At 38.8% G+C, this 25,558-nt stretch overlaps 2 protein-coding genes and 2 long non-coding RNA genes across 9 annotated transcripts in view; 2 read left to right on the top strand and 2 right to left on the bottom strand.

The window, feature by feature from the left end:
* ogdhl (oxoglutarate dehydrogenase L) overlaps positions 1 to 15,151 on the top strand; it is a 28,837-nt gene extending 13,686 nt beyond the window's left edge. For 2 of the 3 annotated variants that reach the window (XM_053621322.1, XM_053621323.1), the window contains 17 exons: positions 779 to 933; positions 1,248 to 1,572; positions 1,674 to 1,853; positions 5,478 to 5,606; positions 5,731 to 5,910; positions 6,161 to 6,313; positions 7,054 to 7,156; positions 7,238 to 7,366; positions 8,130 to 8,280; positions 9,818 to 9,945; positions 10,058 to 10,236; positions 10,765 to 10,836; positions 12,279 to 12,404; positions 12,911 to 12,983; positions 13,131 to 13,294; positions 14,315 to 14,469; positions 15,017 to 15,151. In XM_053621322.1, coding sequence (XP_053477297.1) covers positions 779 to 933; positions 1,248 to 1,572; positions 1,674 to 1,853; positions 5,478 to 5,606; positions 5,731 to 5,910; positions 6,161 to 6,313; positions 7,054 to 7,156; positions 7,238 to 7,366; positions 8,130 to 8,280; positions 9,818 to 9,945; positions 10,058 to 10,236; positions 10,765 to 10,836; positions 12,279 to 12,404; positions 12,911 to 12,983; positions 13,131 to 13,294; positions 14,315 to 14,469; positions 15,017 to 15,140 — 2,526 coding nt within the window. In that variant the 3' untranslated portion in view covers positions 15,141 to 15,151. The remainder of the gene's footprint in view (positions 1 to 778; positions 934 to 1,247; positions 1,573 to 1,673; positions 1,854 to 5,477; positions 5,607 to 5,730; positions 5,911 to 6,160; positions 6,314 to 7,053; positions 7,157 to 7,237; positions 7,367 to 8,129; positions 8,281 to 9,817; positions 9,946 to 10,057; positions 10,237 to 10,764; positions 10,837 to 12,278; positions 12,405 to 12,910; positions 12,984 to 13,130; positions 13,295 to 14,314; positions 14,470 to 15,016) is intronic. The other variant, XM_053621324.1, reaches the window with a different exon arrangement.
* LOC128605671 (uncharacterized) lies at positions 8,139 to 9,865 on the bottom strand. Of its 2 annotated transcripts, none has more exons than XR_008385585.1 (3): positions 9,705 to 9,865; positions 9,545 to 9,588; positions 8,139 to 8,245 (listed from the first exon to the last, which is right to left on the bottom strand). It is a non-coding gene; the product is annotated as an uncharacterized LOC128605671 (long non-coding RNA). The 2 variants fall into 2 exon arrangements; XR_008385586.1 differs by having other exon boundaries at positions 9,545 to 9,615; positions 9,705 to 9,729.
* Positions 15,152 to 15,727: 576 nt separating the features above from the next.
* Positions 15,728 to 20,200, bottom strand: c3h10orf53 (chromosome 3 C10orf53 homolog). The gene is made up of 3 exons (XM_053621328.1): positions 19,895 to 20,200; positions 19,625 to 19,744; positions 15,728 to 15,852 (listed from the first exon to the last, which is right to left on the bottom strand). The coding sequence occupies exons 1-3, from the start codon at positions 19,980 to 19,982 to the stop codon at positions 15,773 to 15,775; spliced, it is 288 nt and encodes a 95-aa protein (XP_053477303.1). The 5' UTR covers positions 19,983 to 20,200; the 3' UTR covers positions 15,728 to 15,772.
* Positions 20,118 to 24,811, top strand: LOC128605670 (uncharacterized). Of its 3 annotated transcripts, XR_008385584.1 has the most exons (4): positions 20,157 to 20,199; positions 23,129 to 23,270; positions 23,934 to 24,000; positions 24,208 to 24,811. It is a non-coding gene; the product is annotated as an uncharacterized LOC128605670 (long non-coding RNA). The 3 variants fall into 3 exon arrangements; XR_008385583.1 differs by having other exon boundaries at positions 20,118 to 20,287; positions 23,934 to 24,811; XR_008385582.1 differs by having other exon boundaries at positions 23,934 to 24,811.
* The last annotated feature ends 747 nt before the right edge of the window (positions 24,812 to 25,558 follow it).

Below are 25,558 nucleotides of genomic sequence, written 5' to 3'. Positions count from 1 at the left end.
GTCATGGCTTGGGCTTGCATGGCTGCTTCTGGAACAGGCTCACTAATATTTTTTTGATGATATAACTCATGATGGTAGCAGCAGAATGAATTCAGAAGTCTACAGAAACATTATGGCTGCCAATCTATACAGAGACATGATGAAGTTCCTATCCAATCTACTTGGGAGGAACTTCATCATTCAGCAAGACAATGACCCAAAACCCACTGCCAACACAACAAAGGATTTCATCAAGGGAAAAAAAGTGGAAGGTTTTAGACTTGACCTTAACCCAACTGAGCATGCATTTCACTTTCTGAAGAGAGTGAACTAAAGGGAGAACCTCCAAAACAAACAACAACTGAAAGAAGCTGCAATACAAGCTTGTAAAAGCATCACTTAAAGAAGAATGCAACAGTTTGGTTATGTCAGTGCTTTGCCGGCTTGATGCAATTATTGCAAGCAAGGGATATGTCATTCAATATTAAGTGTTATTTACTTTAATTTACTTTAAGACTTTTTCTCCCTATACTTTGTTCACCTAAAAAGTGAACAAACAAAAAAATTTGCCTTGCCATTCCAATACTTTCAGAGAGGACTGTGTTTGAGTGTGTGTAGTTACGCCATCTTCCTTTGAAGCAGTCCAAGCCAGCAAAGCTGTCAGTTTCATGATATCATTTAAGGAACTTGATCAACATTTTCTGTTTTACCATTGTTTTTGAGATCTCGCCTCATAAACACTGAAATTCTGAAAACAAAAAAGCTTATATAAACTTTATTTGTGTGTTGATTGTTATAGGCATCATACTGTGGCCATATTGGTGTGGAATTCATGTTTATTAACAATATGGAGCAATGTCAATGGATCAGGCAAAAGTTTGAGACACCAGGCATCATGAAATTTACTGACAGAGAGAAGAGGACCTTATTGGCAAGGCTGGTGCGCTCAACACGGTCAGTTTTCGCTGAACAGTCCTTAGTAATAGAGTAGTAGTAACTAGATATTTAAATAGTGTTTTATTAATTATCAAATGCTTTTCCAAAGTGTTTACAACAGGTCCCGGAAGGGCACTGTCACACTTTCCTTATAACACCCTCACATTTTGTTCCAGATGATTAAATGATTCATTAATGAGTTGACTCAGGTGTTGAAAGTGGAAATCACCAAACTGGGCTGGACATCAGTCCTGTGTTTTTAAAATGTAATTGTCACAAGAAAAATAGCTTCTGCTAGCTTTTGCTTGTACTTGCTCACATTGGTGATATAGTTTTGAGGACTTTCTGGCTCGCAAATGGTCTTCAGAGAAGCGCTTTGGCTTGGAGGGCTGTGAGGTCCTCATCCCTGCTCTGAAGATGATCATCGACAAGTCTAGTGCAGCTGGCATAGACAGTGTAATCATGGGCATGCCTCACAGGTACAGTATATCTACTTTCACACTCAAAGTATATTTAATTTATAAGCTTGTATCAAAAGCAATAACAGCAGCATCTCTGTTACACAGGGGTCGACTGAATGTCCTGGCCAATGTTGTCAGGAAAGATCTCGATCAGATTTTTTGCCAATTTGATCCCAAACTAGAGGCTGCAGAAGAGGTACAATGTGACTTACCTAACTTCCTATCTACTGCCTCAACCCTTTATGCTCTATTAGCATGGCAGATATGAATGACACATACTTACATGTTGTTCTCCAGGGCTCAGGAGATGTGAAGTATCATCTTGGTATGTACCATGAGCGGATCAACAGGGAAACGGATAAGAACATCACTCTGTCTCTTATGGCTAACCCGTCTCACCTAGAGGCAGTGGACCCTGTAGTGCAGGGCAAAACTAAAGCTGAACAGTTCTACAGAGGAGACAATGAAGGGAAGAAGGTAAGCCCAAAATTGAGAAATTTCTGGACTTTAATAGACAGGGAAAATATGTTAGGGATCTCCGCAGCTGAATTCAGTACAAGAATGATGAAAAAAATTTAGACTTTTTCTGCCTTTAACATACTTAGACACCTCAAATTTAAGTTAATATAACTTCCCATAATTTACACAAAATGATGTAGAACTGCTTTTATTATCTTTCTAAACTTTCATCAAAGCTAATGGTAGGAAGAAAAGATGCCAGTTTAGCAAACATGGTTGCAAAAAATAAATAGCTATAGACCATAAATAAAATTGGCAGTTTACATGATCATATTATTTTTCATGTTTTATTTATTATAAATTAAATCAAATTAAAACAATAAATATCAGTTGCTTCTAGACTGTGTCAGTGAATGTTGCACTTCTGGAGGAAACCAGACTTTAAAATGTTATAACTTAATTTGTGGTTGTTGAGATACATGCAAAAGGAAAGAGGTAGGATTCAGGAAACTATAGTTTTCCAAGCTTGATGTAGTAGAAAAAAAGTAAAAATTTCACAATGAAAGGGTTCTCGCAGGCCGCCACACATACAGTGAGGGAAAAAAGTATTTGATCCCCTGCTGATTTTGTACGTTTGCCCACTGACAAAGAAATGATCAGTCTATAATTTTAATGGTAGATTTATTTGAACAGTGAGAGACAGAATAACAACAAAAAAATCCAGAAAAACGCATGTCAAAAATGTTATAAATTGATTTGCATTTTAATGAGGGAAATATGTATTTGACCCCTCTGCAAAACATGACTTAGTACTTGGTGGCAAAACCCTTGTTGGCAATCACGGAGGTCAGACGTTTCTTGTAGTTGGCCACCAGGTTTGCACACATCGCAGGAGGGATTTTGTCCCACTCCTCTTTGCAGATCTTCTCCAAGTCATTAAGGTTTCGAGGCTGACGTTTGGCAACTCGAACCTTCAGCTCCCTCCACAGATATTCTATGGGATTAAGGTCTGGAGACTGGCTAGGCCACTCCAGGACCTTAATGTGCTTCTTCTTGAGCCACTCCTTTGTTGCCTTGGCCGTGTGTTTTGGGTCATTGTCATGCTGGAACACCCATCCACGACCCATTTTCAGTGCCCTGGCTGAGGGAAGGAGGTTCTCACCCAAGATTTGACGGTACATGGCCCCGTCGATCGTCCCTTTGATGCGGTGAAGTTGTCCTGTCCCCTTAGCAGAAAAACAGCCCCAAAGCATAATGTTTCCACCTCCATGTTTGACGGTGGGGATGGTGTTCTTGGGGTCATAGGCAGCATTCCTCCTCCTCCAAACATGGCGAGTTGAGTTGATGCCAAAGAGCTCCATTTTGGTCTCACCTGACCACAACACTTTCACCCAGTTGTCCTCTGAATCATTCAGATGTTCATTGGCAAACTTTAGACGGGCATGTATATGTGCTTTCTTGAGCAGGGGGACCTTGCGGGCGCTGCAGGATTTCAGTCCTTCACGGCGTAGTGCGTTACCAATTGTTTTCTTGGTGACTATGGTCCCAGCTGCCTTGAGATCATTGACAAGATCCTCCCGTGTAGTTCTGGGCTGATTCCTCACTGTTCTCATGATCATTGCAACTCCACGAGGTGAGATCATGCATGGAGCCCCAGGCCGAGGGAGATTGACAGTTCTTTTGTGTTTCTTCCATTTGCGAATAATCGCACCAACTGTTGTCACCTTCTCACCAAGCTGCTTGGCAATGGTCTTGTAGCCCATTCCAGACTTGTGTAGGTCTACAATCTCGTCCCTAACATCCTTGGAGAGCTCTTTGTTCTTGGCCATGGTATCTGATTGATTGATTGCTTCTGTGGACAGGTGTCTTTTATACAGGTAACAAGCTGAGATTAGGAGCACTCCCTTTAAGAGTGTGCTCCTAATCTCAGCTCGTTACCTGTATAAAAGACACCTGGGAGCCAGAAATCTTTCTGATTGAGAGGGGGTCAAATACTTATTTCCCTCATTAAAATGCAAATCAATTTATAACATTTTTGACATGCGTTTTTCTGGATTTTCTTGTTGTTATTCTGTCTCTCACTGTTCAAATAAAACTACCATTAAAATTATAGACTGATCATTTCTTTGTTAGTGGGCAAACGTACAAAATCAGCAGGGGATCAAATACTTCTTTCCCTCACTGTATGTTAGGATTATACCGAATCATCTAAAGATCACGTTTATAAGATTTTACAATTAAATTCCATGTCACTAAGATGATAAGATGGCTGTGCATATGCTTACAAATTGGGAAGTTAAGATTCATGAAGGTCTATAAATTGGAAGAATGCTTTCCTTTTTAGCAGGACGCAAGTGCCGTTCAAATGTATTACCTATTAGATCTCTCAAGTTAGGAGTAATCAGTTATATGTAGTTAGATTATAATAAACAATTGCCTTCTGCAATGTCTTTAAAATACCTGTCCAATTTCAGTACAAGTATAGAGCTTCAAAATGCTGTTAATATAGAGCACTAAATACTACAGAGCCCCTGAAAGGACATGGTGTACTTATTGCATTCCCACCAGATACTATAATGTGTTCCAGATACTGTTTCCAGTTCACAGGATGTTAGTCCTAATAGTTTTATCTTGCAGTTGATTTTGGTGAGTTTATTAATTCAAACAAAAATAATTACCCAGTTCTGTTTAGTTTTTATAAGCAATACTGTGTAAAAGGAACTAATACTCTATTCTCCTGAAACCCACTCTATTCTCTCAATCCACTCTTTTAATTAGAGTTTCAACAGTGAACACTGGACAGCAACATCTCAAAATGTTACTGAGGGTTCTGTTAGCTACCATAGGAAGGGATTTCACCATTCCTGTTGAATTGCCACTGCTTTACTGTTGCCTATAGATGAGTATAGTTTGGTTATAGTTTACTGTTGCCTAGAGATGAGTACCGTTTGACCATTATAAATTTAACAACATGTAGTTTAGATGCACTGAATCCCCAATGCATGATCAAGAGCCAGAACTAGCTGATAAGCAATTATCTTTCAATACTAATCTCTAATTATAAGATTTACTGTTTCCTCAGTGACCTGTAACAGGTAGCCCTCTCCCTCTCGACTCATCCCTATTTGATACTCTACAAAATATTGCACATACTGTATGTATGCTAGCATTAACATGAAAACGCTTGTGCAATATAGAGAATCTTCTCCTTAATGAAATGTTAGTTAGTTGTAACATTAGTCAGTTAGCTAGTTTAATATGGCATAGCAAATTGTTATAATGCACCTTATAGTTATCAGTCTAACTTGGCACTTTCATCTTTTATCCCCTTTCTCTTTTACTTCTTGTTAAGGGTGACCTTGTGAAGAAAGCAATGTCTTATTTTACCTCAGGACCAGTTGAGACAGGCAAAAGTCGTTATACCAGAAGTTAAATGCATGTAACTGATGGGATAGTATCTGGTGCATATGAGATAATATCTCGTGAGCACCCGATAACGGCCTGAAAACAAAATTACACCATGTCCTTTCAGGGGCGCTGTAAAGTACTTGACTGCAGAACAGTGAATATTTTTCAAAGACCGATTGGTTAAGTGGAAGACCAATCTTTTGTGATGCAAGTATTTGTGTTTTGATATCTCAGGCGATGTCCATTCTCCTGCATGGTGACGCTGCATTTGCTGGTCAAGGCGTTGTATATGAAACCTTCCACCTCAGTGAGCTTCCCTCATATACCACTCATGGCACCATTCACGTTGTTGTCAACAACCAGGTAATACTGAACCCTCAGATCTACATACTGTTAAATTCAGTAGAACTTGTATTGTTTGTTCAGACAAATTGAATCATTATTCATGTGATAAATAAATTTCATGAGTTTCATTTGCCATTATCAGATTGGCTTCACCACTGATCCTCGAATGGCGCGCTCCTCTCCTTACCCCACCGATGTGGCTCGTGTAGTCAACGCACCTATTTTCCATGTGAACGCTGATGATCCTGAGGCTGTGATGCATGTGTGCAGAGTTGCTGCAGAATGGAGAAATACCTTTAACAAGGATGTGGTCATAGATCTGGTAAGCACTAAGATATACACTCCAGATCTAAAGGCAGTTTGAAACCATCTGAGGGCTGGATGCACAACTGAGATTTGGCATGAGTATTGTATAACACTCCTCAAACACCACTGTTGATAAATAGGAATAATTAAAGGTTAGTTTAAGGTTTAAAAGAAACTGTATACTGGGCTAAATGCTACATTTTACAGTTACTTATTACGTCAGCAATACATGATGGATGTTTTGTGTGTGCGCGTGTGTTTTGCAGGTTTGTTACCGGCGCTTTGGCCACAATGAAATGGATGAACCCATGTTCACTCAACCTCTCATGTACAAGCAAATCCACAAGCAGGAGCATGTGCTAAAGAAATATGCAGACAAGCTCATTTCTGAAGGAGTCGTTACTCTGCAGGAGTTTGAGGTTTGTCTCTTATGCCATGATGATAGAACTATAATGTCTGACCAGTGATGGATGCATGTGATGAATGAAAATGTAAAGTGCAATAAAATTGTCGTTATCTTTAATTTGATCATATTTTTGTTTTGAATGATTCATGAATTATTTTTTTTTGTTCTAATTGACTTCTTCAGCCTGTATCTGTAACCAATAACATTCATGACAACGCTGATCTCTCTTGCTGGTGAATGAGTAAATGCTTAATATGTGGGTTTTTTTAATCCAGACACATTACAGAGGCTGATTTCAGTTGCTGATGAATTGCTGTGATGAATTTTTGCATTGGTGAGCAACAACCACATTTGGACCCACTGGCTGCTGCTCAAATTCAGAGCATCCTACCCCCACTCTATCTAGATCTACTGTAGAAAACACAAAGCTTGAACCCAGCCATCCTTCCACTGGGCATGGCTGACATTCTGTCTGGCCCAGCGACAGCTCGTTTTATTTACAAGCGCGTCGCTGTCACTCTCCGTTCACTGCCATAGCTCAGGGGAATACACTCAGGGAATAAATTGTGACTTACAGCTCACTGTTTTCTGTATTCCATAGCACCTAGGTGCCTTGTCTAATGAATAATTTGTCACAAATGTGTTAAGCCCTTCTGTTTTTTTTATTTTTTATTTTTTTATATAGATGGTGGATAGTGAGTGCAACATTTTTCACATGATCAGTTATATAGAAATCCTGGTAACTGTTTTCAGGAGGAAGTGGCTAAGTATGACAAAATTTGTGAAGAAGCATACACCAGCTCCAAAGATGAAAAGATACTCCACATCCGTCACTGGCTGGACTCACCCTGGCCAAGTATGAATATTTTTCTTTTCATCTGTAACTAAGTAATACTAAATAGCCCAAATGTGAGTATTGAAACAGTTCTGTATTTAGATTTCTTCACAGATGAAGGGGAACCGAAGTGTATGAGCTATTCTCCCACAGGGCTCCCTGAGGATGTCCTGAAGCACATCGGCCAGGCTGCCAGCTCTGTCCCTCAGCAAGACTTCTCCATTCACAGTGGTGAGCCTCAGATGTTATCCAATCTAACAGATTTAGTTTCATCTGTCTACTGTATCTGATTTGTTTCAGCCTTCACACACCAGTGCTGTGATAGTGTGGCTATGGACAATTAGCAAAGCTCACTGTGACACTGCTGCAGTCGTACTGGAGTGCCTTGATGCTTATATATACACAGCTGTGATGCAGCTACACTCAGGGACCATTAAACTAAACCAGCAAGCTTCAGCCTGACAGCGCTAAACACTGTTAAATCATCCTAACTACCAACTATTTCAACCAAAGCTTCTTTATGGTCTGCCCCTAAGCACATATTTTAAACGCCAGTCACTACGTAAAGCCTCTTTGCTATGTAAAACAGTTTCATCCATGAGCTCAATTTCTCTTTATATCTATGCATAACCTTTTAGTATATTATGGATGAGGATGATTTATTTCCTGATAGTATGCTTTTCTTGATGGATCTCATCTTTTTTCTTCTTACTTTGAGCATGATCAGGGAGCACATTATATTTCATTACTCAATCCTTATTAAGCAGTACTTGGCTTTATTTTAATAAATTAATACATGCTGATGTCTAGCAAAAAAGGAATCTGAAGAAATAATATTTAGCTAGATATTACCTAATTCAAAAAATGTCCAATTGGGATATGCATAAAAGGTTTATTCTCCAGTAAAATAAATAGACTGAACCTAGATTTTTGTCATCTTCACTTTCCTCATTTTTGTCTGGTCTCTTACTTGTTTGCCTCTGTTAAATCCCAGGAGTGTCGAGGATCTTGCGAGGCCGCGCCGACATGGTTAGTAAGCGTACCGTGGACTGGGCTCTTGGGGAGTACATGGCCTTTGGTTCCCTGCTGAAGGATGGTGTCCATGTGAGACTGAGTGGGCAAGATGTGGAGAGAGGAACCTTCAGGTGGGCGTACAAATACAGCGCACCAACATACTGATCCCACAGTACCTAAATCAGCTTACACTCAATCTGAGCTGTGATAGAGAAACCTAAATGTGTCACAAAGCCATATTTGAGATAAAACGCTTTTTTTAAACATACATTGGCCATTTGGGACAAAACATTTTTTTTATATGAACAGGCCATAAACAAAGCAATCTGTGATAGCATTCATCGGTTTCATTAACATGAAGAAGACAATGAGCACACTGTCTCATCATTCAGAATGACAGAGGGAAGCTCTCTGCACCACAGCTTCATTTAATGTCTAAACAGTGACAGATGACGTCAGTTTGTCTCAGAGAACAGTCCCCTGGGAGAGAGAGAGATGCCCACATGGTGTTGTCACGGTACTGCTTCTGTTGGTGTTGAAGGAAACCTGTTTGACAACACCCCTCAGCAGCACTACCTCAGATGCACACACTGCCAATCCCAGGGACACTGCTAATCACAATTCTCTCACTTGCTTTTCATATATGGTGTTTTTGCTTTCCATTTCTCATATATAGCTTCCTGAATGGAATCTGTTTTGCTCTTGTCTCAGGGAGGGTTTTGAAGAGGTAATGTTAGTGAGAGGTAGAACTTCTTGTCTCACAAGCCTGTTTATTGATGAGGAATGTCTGTGGGCTGATGCATTCAGTCAATGCCACCCGGCTTTCTCCAAGCCCTGGGGAGGGAACTTATCACTGTGCTTTAGTTTACCACTCCTGTCTTTACCTAGCAGCTATGAGTAATTGATTCGTTGTGAAGTTGTTTGCTCTGTGTTTAGTTCTCCAGCAAATAGACTTCAATTAGGGCTAATTCCCTCTTCAGTTTTGCTTTGCTACAACCTCCATTTCAGATTATTTAAAAGTGTGAATTACCCACTACATCTGTGATTCCTTCTTTCAGAAAAACATGTGTTTAATGGTCTCTGAAGATAAACTTCAGGTTCATAAAGACCATTTGTTTTCTGTTACTTAACATTCAGTTAATGTTGCTACAAAAGGCAATAGAGTATGTGCGTTCTCTGTGATTCTGTTTAGTTCAAGTCATCCTTTCTCTGCAGCCACCTGACACTTGGATATTCAGTAACTACACAGACCTCAGTTTAAATCTAGCTGCTACATCATTACTGTGATGTTTAAGAGATTGTCAATGCTTGTCTCGTTGCATTGAATTTGATGGCAGATTTAAACATCACATCTGAGTGACCTAGCAAAACTTATCACATCAATTCTAATCTTACCTCCTATCACTTCTTTTCTTTTGTCTCTCTTTTTGTAAATGACTCTGGACAGAAGAAGAGAAAAGGACTTTCTGCAGTGATTTGACACCACAGAAAAATGAAACAATAGCACAAATTTGCAGCTATGTGACAGATGCAAAAAAGAAAGAAGCACACTCACATTGAAAATGACTGTTCAGTTGAAGAGTTGTTTTGTTTTTTTCTTTCCTAAAACACCTGTGTATGTGTACGTTTTTGCAGTACTGGAACATAATGACCACTTTGACTTTGCAGTCATCGTCATCATGTCCTACATGACCAGGAAGTGGATAAGCGCATTTGTGTTCCAATGAACCATCTATGGCAGAACCAAGCTCCTTACACAGTGTGCAACAGCTCCCTGTCTGAATATGGAGTTTTAGGTAAGAAACACAATGCACAGATAGTTATTTGTGGGTATATTTTCAGTTGTTAGTTCGATACATTTTTATGCTTTTAGTTTGTATTTAATGTATGTGTTGTGTGCTGGAATAGGTTTTGAGCTGGGTTTTGCTATGGCCAGTCCCAATGCCCTTGTGTGCTGGGAGGCTCAGTTTGGGGATTTCCACAACACGGCACAGTGCATCATAGACCAGTTCATTAGTCCGGGCCAGGCCAAGTGGGTCCGAAACAATGGCATTGTCCTTCTGCTACCCCATGGCATGGAGGGAATGGTCAGTACACTAAACCTTAACTAACCTCAATTTCATGGTACTACGCAATACACCACTATATGATGTATGCTAGGGCACAAGAATAATTCAGCTTATATCCATGCATGTTAAGCTTTTATAAATGAAACACATGTGATGATCAATGCCAGCTGTGTAATGCTGTCATACATTATTAAAGGTTACTGCTGGGTTATTTTCTTCTCTGCCCTAATAAGTAAAGCTAAAGTCATGTACATTTACAAAGGTGCACAGCTACAATGATTCAATTGCTATTTTATTTAATTAGCTGGGGGTTTCCAGTTAAGTGAGTCTTAATAAACTCCATTCTAACTGCTGAAGCAAACCTGTATCAGAACACAAATTATCATGGCCTTGTTTCTTAACGTTTACTCTTTAAGGCGAAGTAATTCCATAGAGCGCAATAGTAATGACTCAAGTTTGTCAGGGCCTTTGCAAATGAGGACATCATTCTTCATCTTAACTTGCTGTGTGCTGTGTATGAGTGTGTGTGTGTGTGTGTGTTACCAGGGCCCAGAGCACTCATCAGCAAGGCCTGAGCGTTTCTTGCAGATGAGCAAGGATGACCCTGATCGCTATCCGGTGAGTAGGAGCTTCTGCAATGATCCTGTATTGGAACCCATTTATTGGCCATTTGGTTAATGCTAAAAGAGACAGATATTAATGTCTTCTACTTTTCATTCTTTTCGTTTTCAGCAGAGTGCGAAGGTCATTTCATAATCATAGAATATTAACTTGTTAATAATTTCATTAGCTTATGTTTGTCCTATCCTATCAAACTAGGAACAAATTAAATTATTTTTCTATAAAGACAGCATGTCCATGACTATAATCAGCCATGGTATGTTTCCTCTCTGTCTCTAATAATACACAACAAAATATGTTATATTTTATATAACATAGACCAAACAGAGCTGTTAACCCTCTCATGCAAGTAAATATATGATGTGATTGGCTTTCAGTTGATATATTGGAAAGTAACATGGGAGCAAAATTAGTGGTTGCATAGGGTGTTGTATTCAGCAACATTACTGAAACATTCAACATAAAATTCAAAGAAATATCCATAAGGCAACAGTAGTACTAATATTAGTATGCAAAAAAATCTGTAAAGGAATTACAATTTGTTATATATTAAACTCCAGAATTATTGGCACTGTGGAAATGAGAAAAAGTAGTGACTTTGTGATCCTAAAATTGTTTCTGTGTATGCATTGATTTAGAGGAGGGTTTGGAGTCATTATCTTGTTGAAAGATCCATCTATGACCAAAATCTATACCTCCAGCAAGAGCAAACAGGTTTGAGCTAAAATATCTTGGTGCTTAGTAAAAGAATGTGTGATGCCATCAGTCTTCATAAGAGCCCTTGGACCACCAGCTGCAAAACAGTCCCAAAGCATCAATGATCAATCACCATGCTTTATGGGTATCAGGTGCCTTTGCTTGTATGCAGCTCCCTTATTTTTTAGCAAAGATTACAATATTTAGGCCATAGTCATCTGACCACAACACATGATTCAAGTTGTAGCTGCAGTGATGGCTGTTGATCAGACACTACAATTTGTGAGTTTATTTCGTGCAACCCAACTGGTTATAGAACTATTGTCTAATAGTTGATTTTGAAACATTATAAACACTGGGAATCATATCTGCAGATCTGAACTATTTTTTCTTCATGACAGTTGATGATAATGTTATCTTACATGTGTGTAATCTCATTTTTAGTAAAACAAAAATCAGTTTTTGGTAGACTGAGGGCAGGTGTAAAAAAAATTTTTTTCAAAGATGACAAATGCACTTTAAACATTCCTCTATATGTAATACAAGATGATGAAATGTTTTTATGATAATGATTATAAAAGAGTAGGTTAAGTTAAGGAAACGTTTCTAACCATTGCTTGAATGAAAAACATTAATCATTGTGTGTAATGTATTTTACCAATCATGAATCTCTTTTGCCCAATCTCTGGAATTCTGGAGCTGACCAAATTTAATCAGCTATATTTTACTGACCTATAATCAAGGAATTCACTGGAGACTTTGAGGTCCAACAGCTTTATGACTGTAACTGGATCGTGGTCAACTGCTCAACACCTGCCAACTACTTTCATGTCCTGAGAAGGCAGATCCTATTACCATTCAGAAAGCCAGTAAGAATTCTTTTATTTATCTAATAAATATGTTGAATCCAAATACTGTATTTCTTACATATTTGCTTGTTATAAAGTTGATTCCTATTCAAGTCACAGAGCTTTGGCTATTCACCGGCAGTGACCAATGTAATTGTCATTTTTTAGTAGAATAAACACAAAAGAGATGAGAAGAACTATGATGGGCATCAAACTTGTAACAGAATAAGCTGAAAGTTTCAGGATTCTCCCCACGCTCATGGCTTTCTGCTACAGTAATTGTCTAAACTGTTCCCCAGTTACAGATAAATGCAGTGCTTTGTGGAGCATGAGAAAATCTCTTCCTGAGCAAATTAAACAGGCTGTCTGGGGACACCGCAGTCTGCTTTGTAAAAAAGTTCTCTTAATTTGTTGTTTTGCTTGGATTCACAGCTCCGAGGTTTATTTAAAATATACATTGCTTAAAGTGAAACTACTAAGAGCTGTACTTCTTTTTCACTATGATTGACATCTTATTTCCTCCTCAGCTAATTATTTTCACTCCCAAGTCCTTACTGAGACTCCCTGAGGCCCGCTCCAGCTTTGATGAGATGACCCCAGGTATGAGAATATATAAATCTGGATTTGGACTGATCAGCTTTATCATTTTCAAAGAACTGAAAAGAAAAGATCAAGGGTTTTTTTGTTTGTTTTTTTGATTAATTTTTTTAAATTATTATTATTATTATTATTTTTTAAAACTTTCAGGAACTAAGTTCAAAAGAATCATACCAGATGAGGGTCCTGCATCTAAAATCCCAGGGGCTGTGAAGAGGGTCATCTTCTGCACAGGCAAAGTCTACTATGAGCTAGAAAAAGAGAGAAAACAACTCGTTCTGGAGGACAGGATTGCAATTGTCCGAATGGAGCAGGTTATTTAGTTGCAATCATTTAGTCTTTTACATGTAGTTTTACATGCTGCATTTATTGTTTTAACAGTTAAATCACCATAAATAGTAAAGACCATCAGAAATGGAATGCAAACATTAAGTCAGTCATTAATAACTAATTTTACAATATAGTTATGCTGTTTATAAAGTAACACAATAGTTAGACTAACATACAGGTGTAAAATCAAATATGAGAAGGTCTATGCACATTTTGTGTGAAGAGTTCCAGTTTATTCAACACAGTTAAAATCTTACAGAGGGTCACTGGATAATGAGGGGCACATTCTTTTTCTGTTGTTTGTGATTTTCGTTAAGCCTGCTGATACACTTTAATACCTTTGTGTGGCTGATGGATTGAAAAACATTTTTTGGGATGCATACCCATATATATATATATATATATATATATATATATATATATATATATATAAAATAAAATAAAAAAATCTGTTACTTTTGCTTGCTACACTATTTGGCCAAAAGTTTGTGGTCACCTGACTTGATGCACACTAATGTGGGCTTTCCCCAAACAGTTGCCTCAGAGCTGTAAGCAAACAATTGTACATGATATTTTTGTATGCTGTGTAGCATTACAATTTCCCTTCACTGGGACTAAGAGGCCTAAACTGTTCCAGCATGACAATGCCCCTGTGCACAAAGCGAAGTCCATGAAGGCATGGTTTGCCAAGGTTAGAGTGGAAAAATTCCAGTGGCCTGCACAGAACTCTGACCTCAACCCCACTGAACACATTTTGGATGAATTAGAACACTGACTGCACCCCAGGCTGTCTCACCTGACATCAGTGACTGACCTTACTAATGTTCTTTTGGTTGAATGAGCACATTCCCACAGCCACACTCCAAAATCTAATGTTGGGGGTGATGTGGAATGTTCAACAAGCACATATGGGAGTGATGGTCAGGTGTCCACAAACATTTGGCCACATAGTCTATAACCAAGGCACATTTAGACACATTAATCCTTTTCTTTTCAATTTTCAGATATCACCATTTCCGTTTGACCTTATCAAGAAAGAAGTTGAGATGTACAGCAATGCTGAGCTCATATGGTGTCAAGAAGAGCATAAGAACATGGGTTATTATGACTACATAAGACCACGTTTCCTTAGTGTGCTCTCCAACAAGAAACCAATATGGTGAGTCCTGTTCTTCAACCAGTCCCAACAGCAGTGACTGTGGAAGCAAAGCAAGCTAAACTTTTTCAAATTAGCAAAAATGGCACCTCATTTTGTACAAGTCTTTGCTGACTCCAGCATAATAAAACATTTTACTGAGGTAGGGCCAGGGGCTTAAAGTTCCACATTGCAGTCTTATGGCTCCATATTCACTACATTGTGTAGCATCACAAGGTCACCACAGAAGAATTGACATAATTCTTGATCTTTTTTTACACTGATGAACTTGAATGGATGCTAAACTAAAATGATTGGATGCTAAACTGAGTCCATTCAGATATTATATAGCGTATCGCCATTGGCTGGATAAGAGGAAAAGCTACCTTTGAGATTTGTAATAAACATTTTGAAGGTCTAAATAAAAATGTTGAGTAAAATTTAAGTTGTTTTTTTTTTTTCTTGGAAATGAATTATATGTACATCACTCAAGTAAAGCATAAATATACTTAAGTATAGTAACAAAGCACAATGCCTTAAGTATTTTTCACCCCGTCTCTCTTTCTCTCAGGTACATTGGTCGTGACCCTGCTGCAGCCCCTGCCACAGGAAACAGATTCACACACCTGGCAGAGCTGAAGAAGTTCATGACCACTGCATTTGACCTCAATGCATTTGAGGGCAAGAGCTTTTAATGCTAATTAACTACTTTAAATATTCCTTAGACTTGGTTCTTTAGCCTCATGGAAACCTTGCTTTCAAAGCACAATGCGTACCTAGCAATAGAGTAATCCTGTATCATTCAGGTTTTGATTGCTATGTTCATTTGTTTTAGAAATCAATATAGATATGTTTAGTCATACTCAAGAACTAGTACAGATATTAACAGAATATGTTAGTAGAATTCATATGTGCATCAATGCTGGGATCACTTAAAGCATAATTTATCAGTGCTTTTGAAATCAGGTTATTCTTGACTACACGCTTTTCTTTTCCCTCATCTCTCATCACTTTGTGCCACACCTGGCTTCATTCTGTGACACCAAACAGATGGCATAGTGACAAGCAACAATATTCTTTATGGCTGCCATGATATTCTTAGTTGCTCATAATTAGGACTGTCCTTTTGGGACTATGAAGTAAGGCTAGTGTGCTTATAAAACATAAGTCAATAAAGGATATAAACTACACGTTCATAGATAAATGTCTTCGTTAAAAGCGACATGACAATATAAGCCTGGCTCTGTCTGAGTTCTGAGCAATAATGGTATAAAATGACTATTACAAATAACTAATTTGTTTGTCTTTTTTAATCAGTATTCCAGTTTCATATTTGGTGTTGTTGGTATGCATTCCTTACTGCTTTTATGGCCTCTTGGCACAGTGGATCAAGCCGCCCATCACCTCCTAGTGAAATAAGATATTGTCAGATACATTCAATATATAAACTCCACATACACTATATGGCCAAAAGTATATGGACATCACACCCATATGTGGGTCTTCCCCAAGCTGTTGCCACAAAGTTGGAAGCACAGAATTATCAAAAATTTATTTGTATGTTGTAGCATTAAGAACTTGAGTGTCCTGCACAGAGTTCTGATGTCAGCACCACTAAACACCTTTGGGATAAACTGCAATACTGACTATGTTGCAGGCGTTCTCACCCAGGCGTTCTTTCCAGAAGAATGAAGGTTATTATAACAACAAAGTGGGGCTAAATCTGGAATACAATGTTCAAAAAGCCCATATGTTTAGGTGACCACATACTTTTGGCCATATAGTGTAGAATTAGACAATCCTTTTGGTATATATTAATAAATCTTAGTGGCAGCTTAAGTGGTTTTGTGCATATTTTGTCATTTTATATAAATTCAAATATTCTGATAAGTACAGCAACCCTGACTAGTCCCAAGTTAATATATGTTGGGGACACTGCATAAATAGGTTAGATGCAACGACGACAAAAAAAAAAATCTAGCAACCTTAAAAACCTTTTCTGAGACATAGATTAGTAAATTAGTCCAAATATCGCTAGTTACAGAAGTAACTGTGGTTCTGCGAATTCCGGATGACCACCAGAGGCAGTGCTTAAGCACTAATGGAGGACTCCTACCAACATAGTCATGTGGAATGCCACTCACCAAAAAAAACTGTCAAGGACCCCCCTTAACCCTCTTACCCCATATGGCTGAAAAACCGGCTTGCCCGTCTTTGATCTATTCCCGTAAGGACGATATACCGGCTTGGTCGTCTATGCCAAATACCCGTAAGGCCGATATAGCGGCTTTACAGTGTAAAGGTTATCCCCTTAAGGCCGGTGTACCGGCATTACTCTGCTATGATTCCTTACTTATTTAATTATTATTTTTTAACCCGGAAGGTTGACGACGTGATTACGTTTTTACGCCGGCATTACGATGAAGATCCAAGCGTGAATATTGGTGCAATAGTAGAAGTGAACTAAAAATGCCAAAGCGAAAAGCTAATCGTGTTCCAGCTAAAGTTACACCTACAGTGAACAGAGGTACATCTAAAACATTGAAAAAAAGAGAAAACATACACAGTTACACAGGCAAGAGCGAGGATTCTAGATAGTGACAGCAGTGAAAGTTCAGGCGATGTTGAAACCGAAACCGAAACTGATAGATGCAAACTCTCCTGATTCAGACCCTGATCCGTCTTCATCTTCAGCATCAACCAGTGCGACTGACACTGCAGGGGTCTGGAGTCATAACGGGACCATTTCTGTGCATTCGTGAAAACACTACCTGCTGGTCTGATTATCACCAGAAACTTAACTTTTGGCGCTAAAATGCATTTATTTATTTATTTATTATTTACTTGAATTTATTCAACGGCATTGACCACGCTGATGCTCGTATGGTACTTCTAAATGAGTAGAAGTATTTTAGCGAGCATTTTTCGTCATTTCTCTAGTTAAGAATTGTGCTCTAAGTGGAGAAAAAACACTGAACTGCTTCATTTTCAAAGTAATATTACACAAATACATTATTATAAGTTGTTTCAAGGCCTAAAAATGTTAAAATTAAAATGTTGATTTTGGGGCCAATTTTGGCCTGGGAACTCAGGGTTGGCGTGCTGTTTCTATGGGGAATATAGGGTTGTAGGACACAATACTGTGGGAACCAAGGGGTAAGAGGGTTAAGAACCGCTGAACTCACAGCATGCGTGGCAGCCCCACTGACCTTATAGAAGCACTCAAAAGTACATGGAGAAGCCTAGGTAGCAGCCGCACAGATCTCTGCCATGGAGGCTCCCCTAAAGGCAGCCCAAGATGTAGATACAGCCATAGTAGAGTGGCAGGAGATACAATCCAGTTTCGCAGTCTTTGCTTTGACACAGTGCCACCTTTCTGCGCACCACCATAGCAGACAAAGAGTTGATCAGTTTGCCTCAGACTGACAGTAGCGTCCATGTAACACCTCAGGGCCCGAACGTGACAGAAGAAGAGATCCCTCGATCCGGTCGCTTCGGACGGGCCTTGAAATGCAGCCAGGTTAATGGGCTGATTTACAAATTGAGGAAACAGCACCTTAGGAAGAAAAGACTGATTTGGCCAAAGCACCATGCCAGAATCCTTAGGGCAACCAACGCATGCATAATTCACTAACCGACAATGCATGTGGGTCGGGGGGACAGGGGGTCTTGGGTGCCACAGACGCATTTCGAGTCCATTTGGCGTTAGTTAGCTCTGACCCCACAAGACCTACCTCCAAACTGGAGTCCAACTCTGCGAGATGAAGCCATCTCTCAAACATGGGCAGCAGACTACATTGCAAGTACGGGTCCATGATAGCATCTCTTAGATGTTAAAGTCCCAGACAGGACAGACAGACATCATGGCCATCATCAGGGAGTAAGGTATTTGGACACAGCCTACACGACAGAGTGAAGCCCATGGCGATAGAACTGTGTGCCATGATATCCTCAATAATAAAAGCCTCCAGATAGATCCGAAAGGCTAACAACAGGAACGCTCACGGAATGTGAAGAGAATATATCAACAATCACTATTAGTCTCCGGATAGCATCGAGGAGCACAGAGCGTCACAAATTCCACCTAAAATAAGAAACTTAAGTTAGTGCGGAACCGCCAGCTTTAGCGTGGTAGCACTAACCACCGGATAGTACAGAGTAGCGGTAGTAATAGAGTCTCATGAAATTCAGTCTAAAAATTATTCACAAAGGCAAAAACTCACGCAACTCACACAAAAAAGAAAATCCACTCTGGGTCCCAAAAACCTATGAGTCACAGCTTGCGAGGGCAATACTTCACTGCTCTGTAATCTGCACGTGACAGTGCGAAAATCAACGACCTATCACAGTCAAGCAACCAAGTGAAAGAGGCTGAATACTGAGCTAATATGGTTATTATCCTTGAAGCTCAGCCTACATCATCACGTGACTTTGTTGGTATATTCTCTGGACCTAATAGCTGGCACTGTGATAATCCATTAGTGCTTAAGCACTGCCTCTGGTGGTCAGGAGGAATGAAACAGAACTAAACTATCCTGACTCAATAATGAAGAAGAGCCATAATGCTAATTCAAAGCGATTTGATCAAAGAATTGAACAACTATGTAAGGGAGCCAGTGGGAGTTTGATTACATTCATGAACCCGTTAATGAACAGTTAAATGAAACAGACACAGCAGTGCAGCATTCCGGTTCAATCCTGAGCTCGGGTTACTCTCTATGTGAGGTTTTGCATGATCACCTCATGTCCTCCAGGTTCTCCAGCTTTCTCTCACCACGCTGCACTAACTGGCAATTCTAACTGCCCCAAGGTGCAAAGGAGTGTGTGAATGTGTGTGTGTGTATTCCCATCTCATGCTCAGTGTTCCCGGGATAGGCTCCCAGTCCACCAAGACTCTGACCAAGATAGAGTGGTAACTGAAGATGAATGAATGAATATTTGAATGAATGAATGATTCTAATATGGGAAATTAACAGGAACTTCACATTTATAAATGCATCAAGCTATAAGTAGAGTATCGGTTGACAAATTTAAAACTGACTTAAAGTTTATTTTTCAACTAATAGTTTAAAACTATAAAATGATGCTGATTATATCTGTGTGTTCTTTTTGGAGATGTGTTTCTACTTAAACACCAGTAACTGTAAATGATTGAGACTGAGATTTAGAGGGTTATTACCAAACTCCAGGTTGTTGATGTCGCACTGATAGACGCTTTCTCCATGAACCACCAGCTCCACCTGGTTCCAGTCAACTGTCTCCTCAAGAACACACACGTACCCACAGTCTCTCAGAACCGCTAATGGGGGAAAAAAACAGACAGGCAAAACCATTTTACTTGCCAGTGTAAACTATGATACGCTGTGCTGTACGTTTATTTCCCCGGAGAATGAATTCCACCGGAGAGGCAGCTAGCATTAACTACGCATTAACCAAAAGCCGAATGAACCTTGCAGGCCTTCTAGGCGGAAAGTCTTGTGATTAATAACTCCACACGATTCGTAAGGGCCATATCGAAGAGTGACCAGTGAAGACATGGGGCATAAGATTAGTTTTCTGAGCCGAAACCGCAAACAGCACACTGTGCTGACGAATTAACAGAGCGCGCCTTGGCTGTGTCCCTACTGGTGCGGTTTCCCTAGCAACAAACATTCACGAGACTACATAAACAGGACACAACCGGCCCTTAGAAACTAGCTAGGAAGTGAAAGGCTGAAACCTACATGGCTTCACTATATAAGTACACTACATAGGGTAAGAAATAATAGCCTCTATAATTCAACTGAACCATTTTTTGGGATTCAGGCAAAAGACACATTCTCATACTCTTTCCTTACTTCACGTGAGTTTCACTACATTTTAAAACAAGCAATATATATATATATATATATATATATATATATATATATATATATATATATATATATATATATATATATATATAGTGTAGGCTAATTATTATAATATACACATAATATTCTGCATTTTTAATGGAGCCCTAGAGCATTTATTTATTTAAATTCCTGAACTTTCCATATACACAGCACATTAGGTCCAAGTACACATTGTTTATAGGCCTATTTATTTAGTTATAGAGGTTTGAATTAAACCTGTTCAACTGAGGTTACCAGTCAAATAGACTAATAACTATAAGAATTCAATAATAAATCTAATATGTTTGATAATGTATGTATAATAATGGTGGATTGTGATTTCCTGTGACAAAATACAAAACTGATCAGGATAAAGCAGTTACTGTGAGAGAGTGAGAATGAGTGAGAGTGTGAGTGAATGAGTGAGAGTGTGAGTGAATAAGTGAGAGAGTGAGTGAATGAGTGAATGAGTTACTGAGGGAGCGTGTGAGTGAATGAATGAGTTAGTGAGTGAGAGTGTGAGTGAATGAGTGAGTTAGTGAGAGTGTGAGTGAATGAGTGAGTTAGTGAGTGAGAGTGTGAGTGAATGAGTTAGTGAGTGAGAGTATGAGTGAGTGAGAGTGTGAGTGAATGAGTGAGTTAGTGAGTGAGAGTATGAGTGAGTTAGTGAGTGTGAGTGAATGAGTGAGTGAGTTAGTGAGTGAGAGTGTGGGTGAATGAGTGAGGGAGTTAGTGAGTGAGAGTGTAAGTGAATGAGTGAGTGCGGTGAGTTAATGAGTGAGAGTGTGAGTGAGTTAGTGAGTGAGAGTGTGAGTGAATGAGTGAGTGAGTTAGTGAGTGAGAGTGTGAGTGAGTTAGTGAGTGAGAATGTGAGTGAGAGTGTGAGTGAATGAGTGAGTGAGTTAGTGAGTGAGAGTGTGAGTGAATGAGTGAGTTAATGAGTGAGAGTGTGAGTGAATGAGTGAGTGAGTAAGTGAGAGTGTGAGAGTGTGAGTTAGTGAGTGAGTGAGAGTGAGTGAGTTAGTGAGTGTGTGAGTGAGTGAGTGTGAGTGAGTGTGAGTGAGTGACAGTGTGAGTGAGTAAGTGACAGTGTGAGTGAGTGAGTGAGTGAGAGTGAGTGAGAGTGACTGTGAGTGAGTGAGAGTGAGTGAGTGAGGGAGTTAGTGAGTGAGAGTGTGAGTGAGAGTGTGAGTGAGAGTGTGAGTGAGTGAGTTAGTGAGTTAGTGAGTGAGAATGTGCGTGAGTGAGTGAGTGTGAGTGAGTGACAGTGTGAGTGAATGAGTGAGTGAGTTAGTGAGTGAGAGTGTGAGTGAGTTAGTGAGTGAGTTAGTGAGTGTGTAAGTGAATGAGTGAGTGAGTTAGTGAGTGAGAGTGTGAGTGAATGAGTGAGTTAGTGACTGAGAGTGTGAGTGAGTGAGTGAGAGTGAGTGAGTGAGTTAGTGAGTGAGTGAGAGTGAGTGAGTGAGTTAGTGAGTGAGAGTGTGAGTGAGTGAGAGTGAGTGAGTGAGTGAGTTAGTGAGTGAGAGTGTGAGTGAATGAGTTAGTGAGTTAGAGAGTATGAGTGAGTTAGAGAGTGTAAGTGAGTGAGAGAGTGAGTGAGTAAATGAGTGAGTGAGAATACATATTCTAAACAAGTAGACTGCAACTAACAATTATTTTGCTAATCGATTAATCTGTCAATCATTTCTTTGATTAGTTGGATTAAAAGCCCAGTTTTTATTTTCTGTATTTTTTTTCTTCGAAAAAACGTTACAGTATTTCACATTCTGCCCAATGTTGTCCTTCAAACACTGTGCATATTGAAGGCTATGAAAAAGGTATTAAATGTTTCTATGTGGGTTATGCTATACATTGTGCAAAGGATTTAAAAAAAAAAAATATATATATATATATATATATATATATTAACATTATATTTTGAAAACAAAAAAACAACTGATTGTCCACAAGCTTTAAAGCAGAAGTTAAATCACTATATTAAAAATGCTAAAAAAAAAAAAAAAAAAAAAAAAAAGCACAAAGTAAGTGTTAATTGGTAAGAGGTTGAATGTTCTGCAGTAACATAAACATTCACTCATCTGAACACAGTAACATGTTCCTTTATTCTGTAAATCTATGACACTTCTTACATTTATAACCGCATTACAGTTTCTGCACATTAAACAGCACACACATCTGTCACAGCCACGTTAATACACTTTAATACACTTGTCTGAAGCGCTTAATATAAAACATTCTCATGTTTTTGACGACCTGGATCGTGCACTTTTCCCGCAGCAGCTCACTCTGTGACCTCCGCTGTTTTTCAGATGTGTTTTATTCATAGAAATGTGTTTTTCACCATTGGGAAGTGACATCACTGACGGGGGTTTTCCACACTGACGTCACAGACCCAACTAATCCATAATGAAATTCGTTGTGGAGTATTTTAATGATCAATTTTATCGATTAGTGTTGCAGCCCTAAAAAACGAGAATTTTTTCAGAGCAGGAGAAAGTATTGAGCAGTGAGCAGTCTGTTGATCCCACCACCACAGCACCAAACGTTTACTGAAATCAATTACTTGGGTTCATTTATTTAAAAAAATAAAAATAAATAAATTAATTAAATGAAGATGACACACTCCCTCTGAGTGTATATGTGTTGATGTGCTCTCTTTTGCTGTGCTGATGGATGACCTATATTCCTATATTTTGTGTATTATTGCTATTAATTTGTGTTATTTCTCTAACTGTAATTTAACCTTCTGTTTGTGGTTCTCTGTCCTTCCTACTGTACTTCCTACTTCCTACTGGGTGGCTGTGGCTCAGATGGTAGAGTGGGTTGTCCACTAATCGTAGGGTTGGCGGTTCGATTCCCGACCCACTTCACTCCACATGCTGAAGTGTCCTTGGGCAAGCTAGTGCCTTGCATGGCAGCTCTGCTACCATTGGTGTGTGAGTGTGTGAATGGGTGAGTGGGAAACAGTGTAAAGCGCTTTGGAACCACTAAGGTTAAAAATATAAGCTATATAAGGGCAGACCAGACCTTCTATAATGGACTTGTTGTTGTTAGAAATTAAGTTCTGCATCACTATCAGCTTTTAATTCTGTCTTATTGTAAGTCATTTTAAATAAATGTATATGCCAATTAGAATCTCAAAATACAAAGTGCAAAAAATGATTATTTACTACTTCACACACATTTTGAGGTGTACTTGTTCATAATTTTATTCATTTGTTAAAATATGAAGTTTCACATAAAAAATAAAAATATAAAAATAACTTTGTACTTTGTAAAACAAACCAGTTTAAATACATGATTCACTAATAACACTTCAACATGTTTAACAAAGATATTTAGTAACTGAGCCGCTATACCAGTAACGCTTTTACAAGAAAGTGCTTAAATTACTCAAGACTACTTTGGACAAATTCAGATTTTTCTCAGGATTTCATGTTGTCTCATTGGCTAATTAATTACTGTTACAACAAATTCAATAACAACACAGAAATAGCACACTTTAGATAGATATCCACATAGATTTTTAGAATAGTATATATAGCTTATATCTTAATACATTTTTATTAAAAAAACATTGTCATCCATCCATTTTCTATACCTTTTATCCTACAGGGTTGCGGGGAACCTAGAGCCTATCTCAGAGAGCATGGGGCACAAGGCGGGGTACACCCTGGACGAGGTGCCAATTGTCATAATGTCATATTTGTCATAATTTTGTAATGCAGTTTTATTAATATTATTTATAATTGTATAATTTCATCCTCGTCCAATCTTGGACATAATAGATTTTGGAAATTTATTTATAAATATTGTCACAATTTGTGAAGTTTGACATTATGTAAGAAATAAGCATTACTATTGAATAACAAATACCATTTCCCAACAGAGTCACATATAAAGTGATGTTCTGCAAATACATGCAGATATTTACTTTGAGGCGAAAAGACAAATGCTTACATACAATGCTCAATTATTGACAGCAACATTAAAGCATATCAATAATTTCAGTCATCAGTTGTTTTTTTTTTTGTTGTTTTTTGTTTGTTTGTTTGTTTGTTGTTGTTTTTTTAAGAAAGAGGGAAAGAGATCCTTGACCAGATCTGACATTAGTAACAGTGGGAATGGAGCACTACATGTGCTGTATAAATTTAGGCGGTGATGGCATTATACAAGTATGACACAGGTACAAGTAAATCTGAAACCTTTACTCTACGAGCATTCTGGTATAGATAATGAAGTCACACAAAAGTTGCAGTCTTAGATTATGGTACAAGTCTTTTAAAACAACCTACACACTATGTAGCCAAAGGTATGTGGACACCTGTCCTTCACACCCACACATGGGCCTTTCTCAACCTGTTGACACAAAGTTGAAGACACACAATTGTTTAGGCTGTCTCTGTATGCTGTAGCATTACAATTTCCCTTCATTGAAACTAAGATTTCCAGTTCCAGTATGACAATGCCCCTGTACTCAAAGTGAGGTCCATAAAGACACGGTCTGAGAAGGTTGTAGTGGAAGAAATTAAGTGTCCTGCACAGAGCCCTGACCTCAACCCAACTGAACATCTTTGGGATGAACTGGAACACCAACTGCACACCAGGCCTCCTCATATGACATCAGTGCCTGATCTCACTAATGCTCTTATGCCTGAATGGACAAATCCCTGCAAGCACGTTCCAAAATCTAGTGGAAAGCCTTCCCAGATGCGTGGAGGTTCTTATAATAGGAACTAATACTGGAATGTGATGTTCAAAAAGCACATGGGTGTGATACTCAGGTGTCCACAAACCTTTGGTGATATAGTGTAGCTCATTTACCTAAACAGAACAAACAAATCTTCTCTTACAGTTTCACCTAACCAAATATTTTAATACCAGCACTTATATTGCAATGTCGTGTAATTTAATGTGTAAACACCATGAAAACAACAAATTATTCATACATTTCCACCAATAATAAATATAGTATAATTCATTTTTATTCTATGCAGCCTGTAATAAAGCCTCTAAAGCCTTAAACACTAAAGCATTTGCCAATTCCCACTTACTAGCCAGCTCTCCCTTATCACACAACATCTACCAACTGTGGATCGTGAAGGCTAGCATGTGCTTCCTCTGAGATACATGAAGACAGCCAACTAAATCTTTTCAAACTGCTGCTTGAGCTATATCACTGAAAAGCTGGGAGGAAGGCGCTATCTGCCCTCTACAACAGGTAGTGATCTCACAGACAC

The sequence above is a fragment of the Ictalurus furcatus genome, chromosome 3 (assembly GCF_023375685.1).
Source record: "Ictalurus furcatus strain D&B chromosome 3, Billie_1.0, whole genome shotgun sequence".
Taxonomy (NCBI): Eukaryota; Metazoa; Chordata; class Actinopteri; order Siluriformes; family Ictaluridae; genus Ictalurus; species Ictalurus furcatus.
This window is presented reverse-complemented; position numbering and strand designations above follow the sequence as displayed.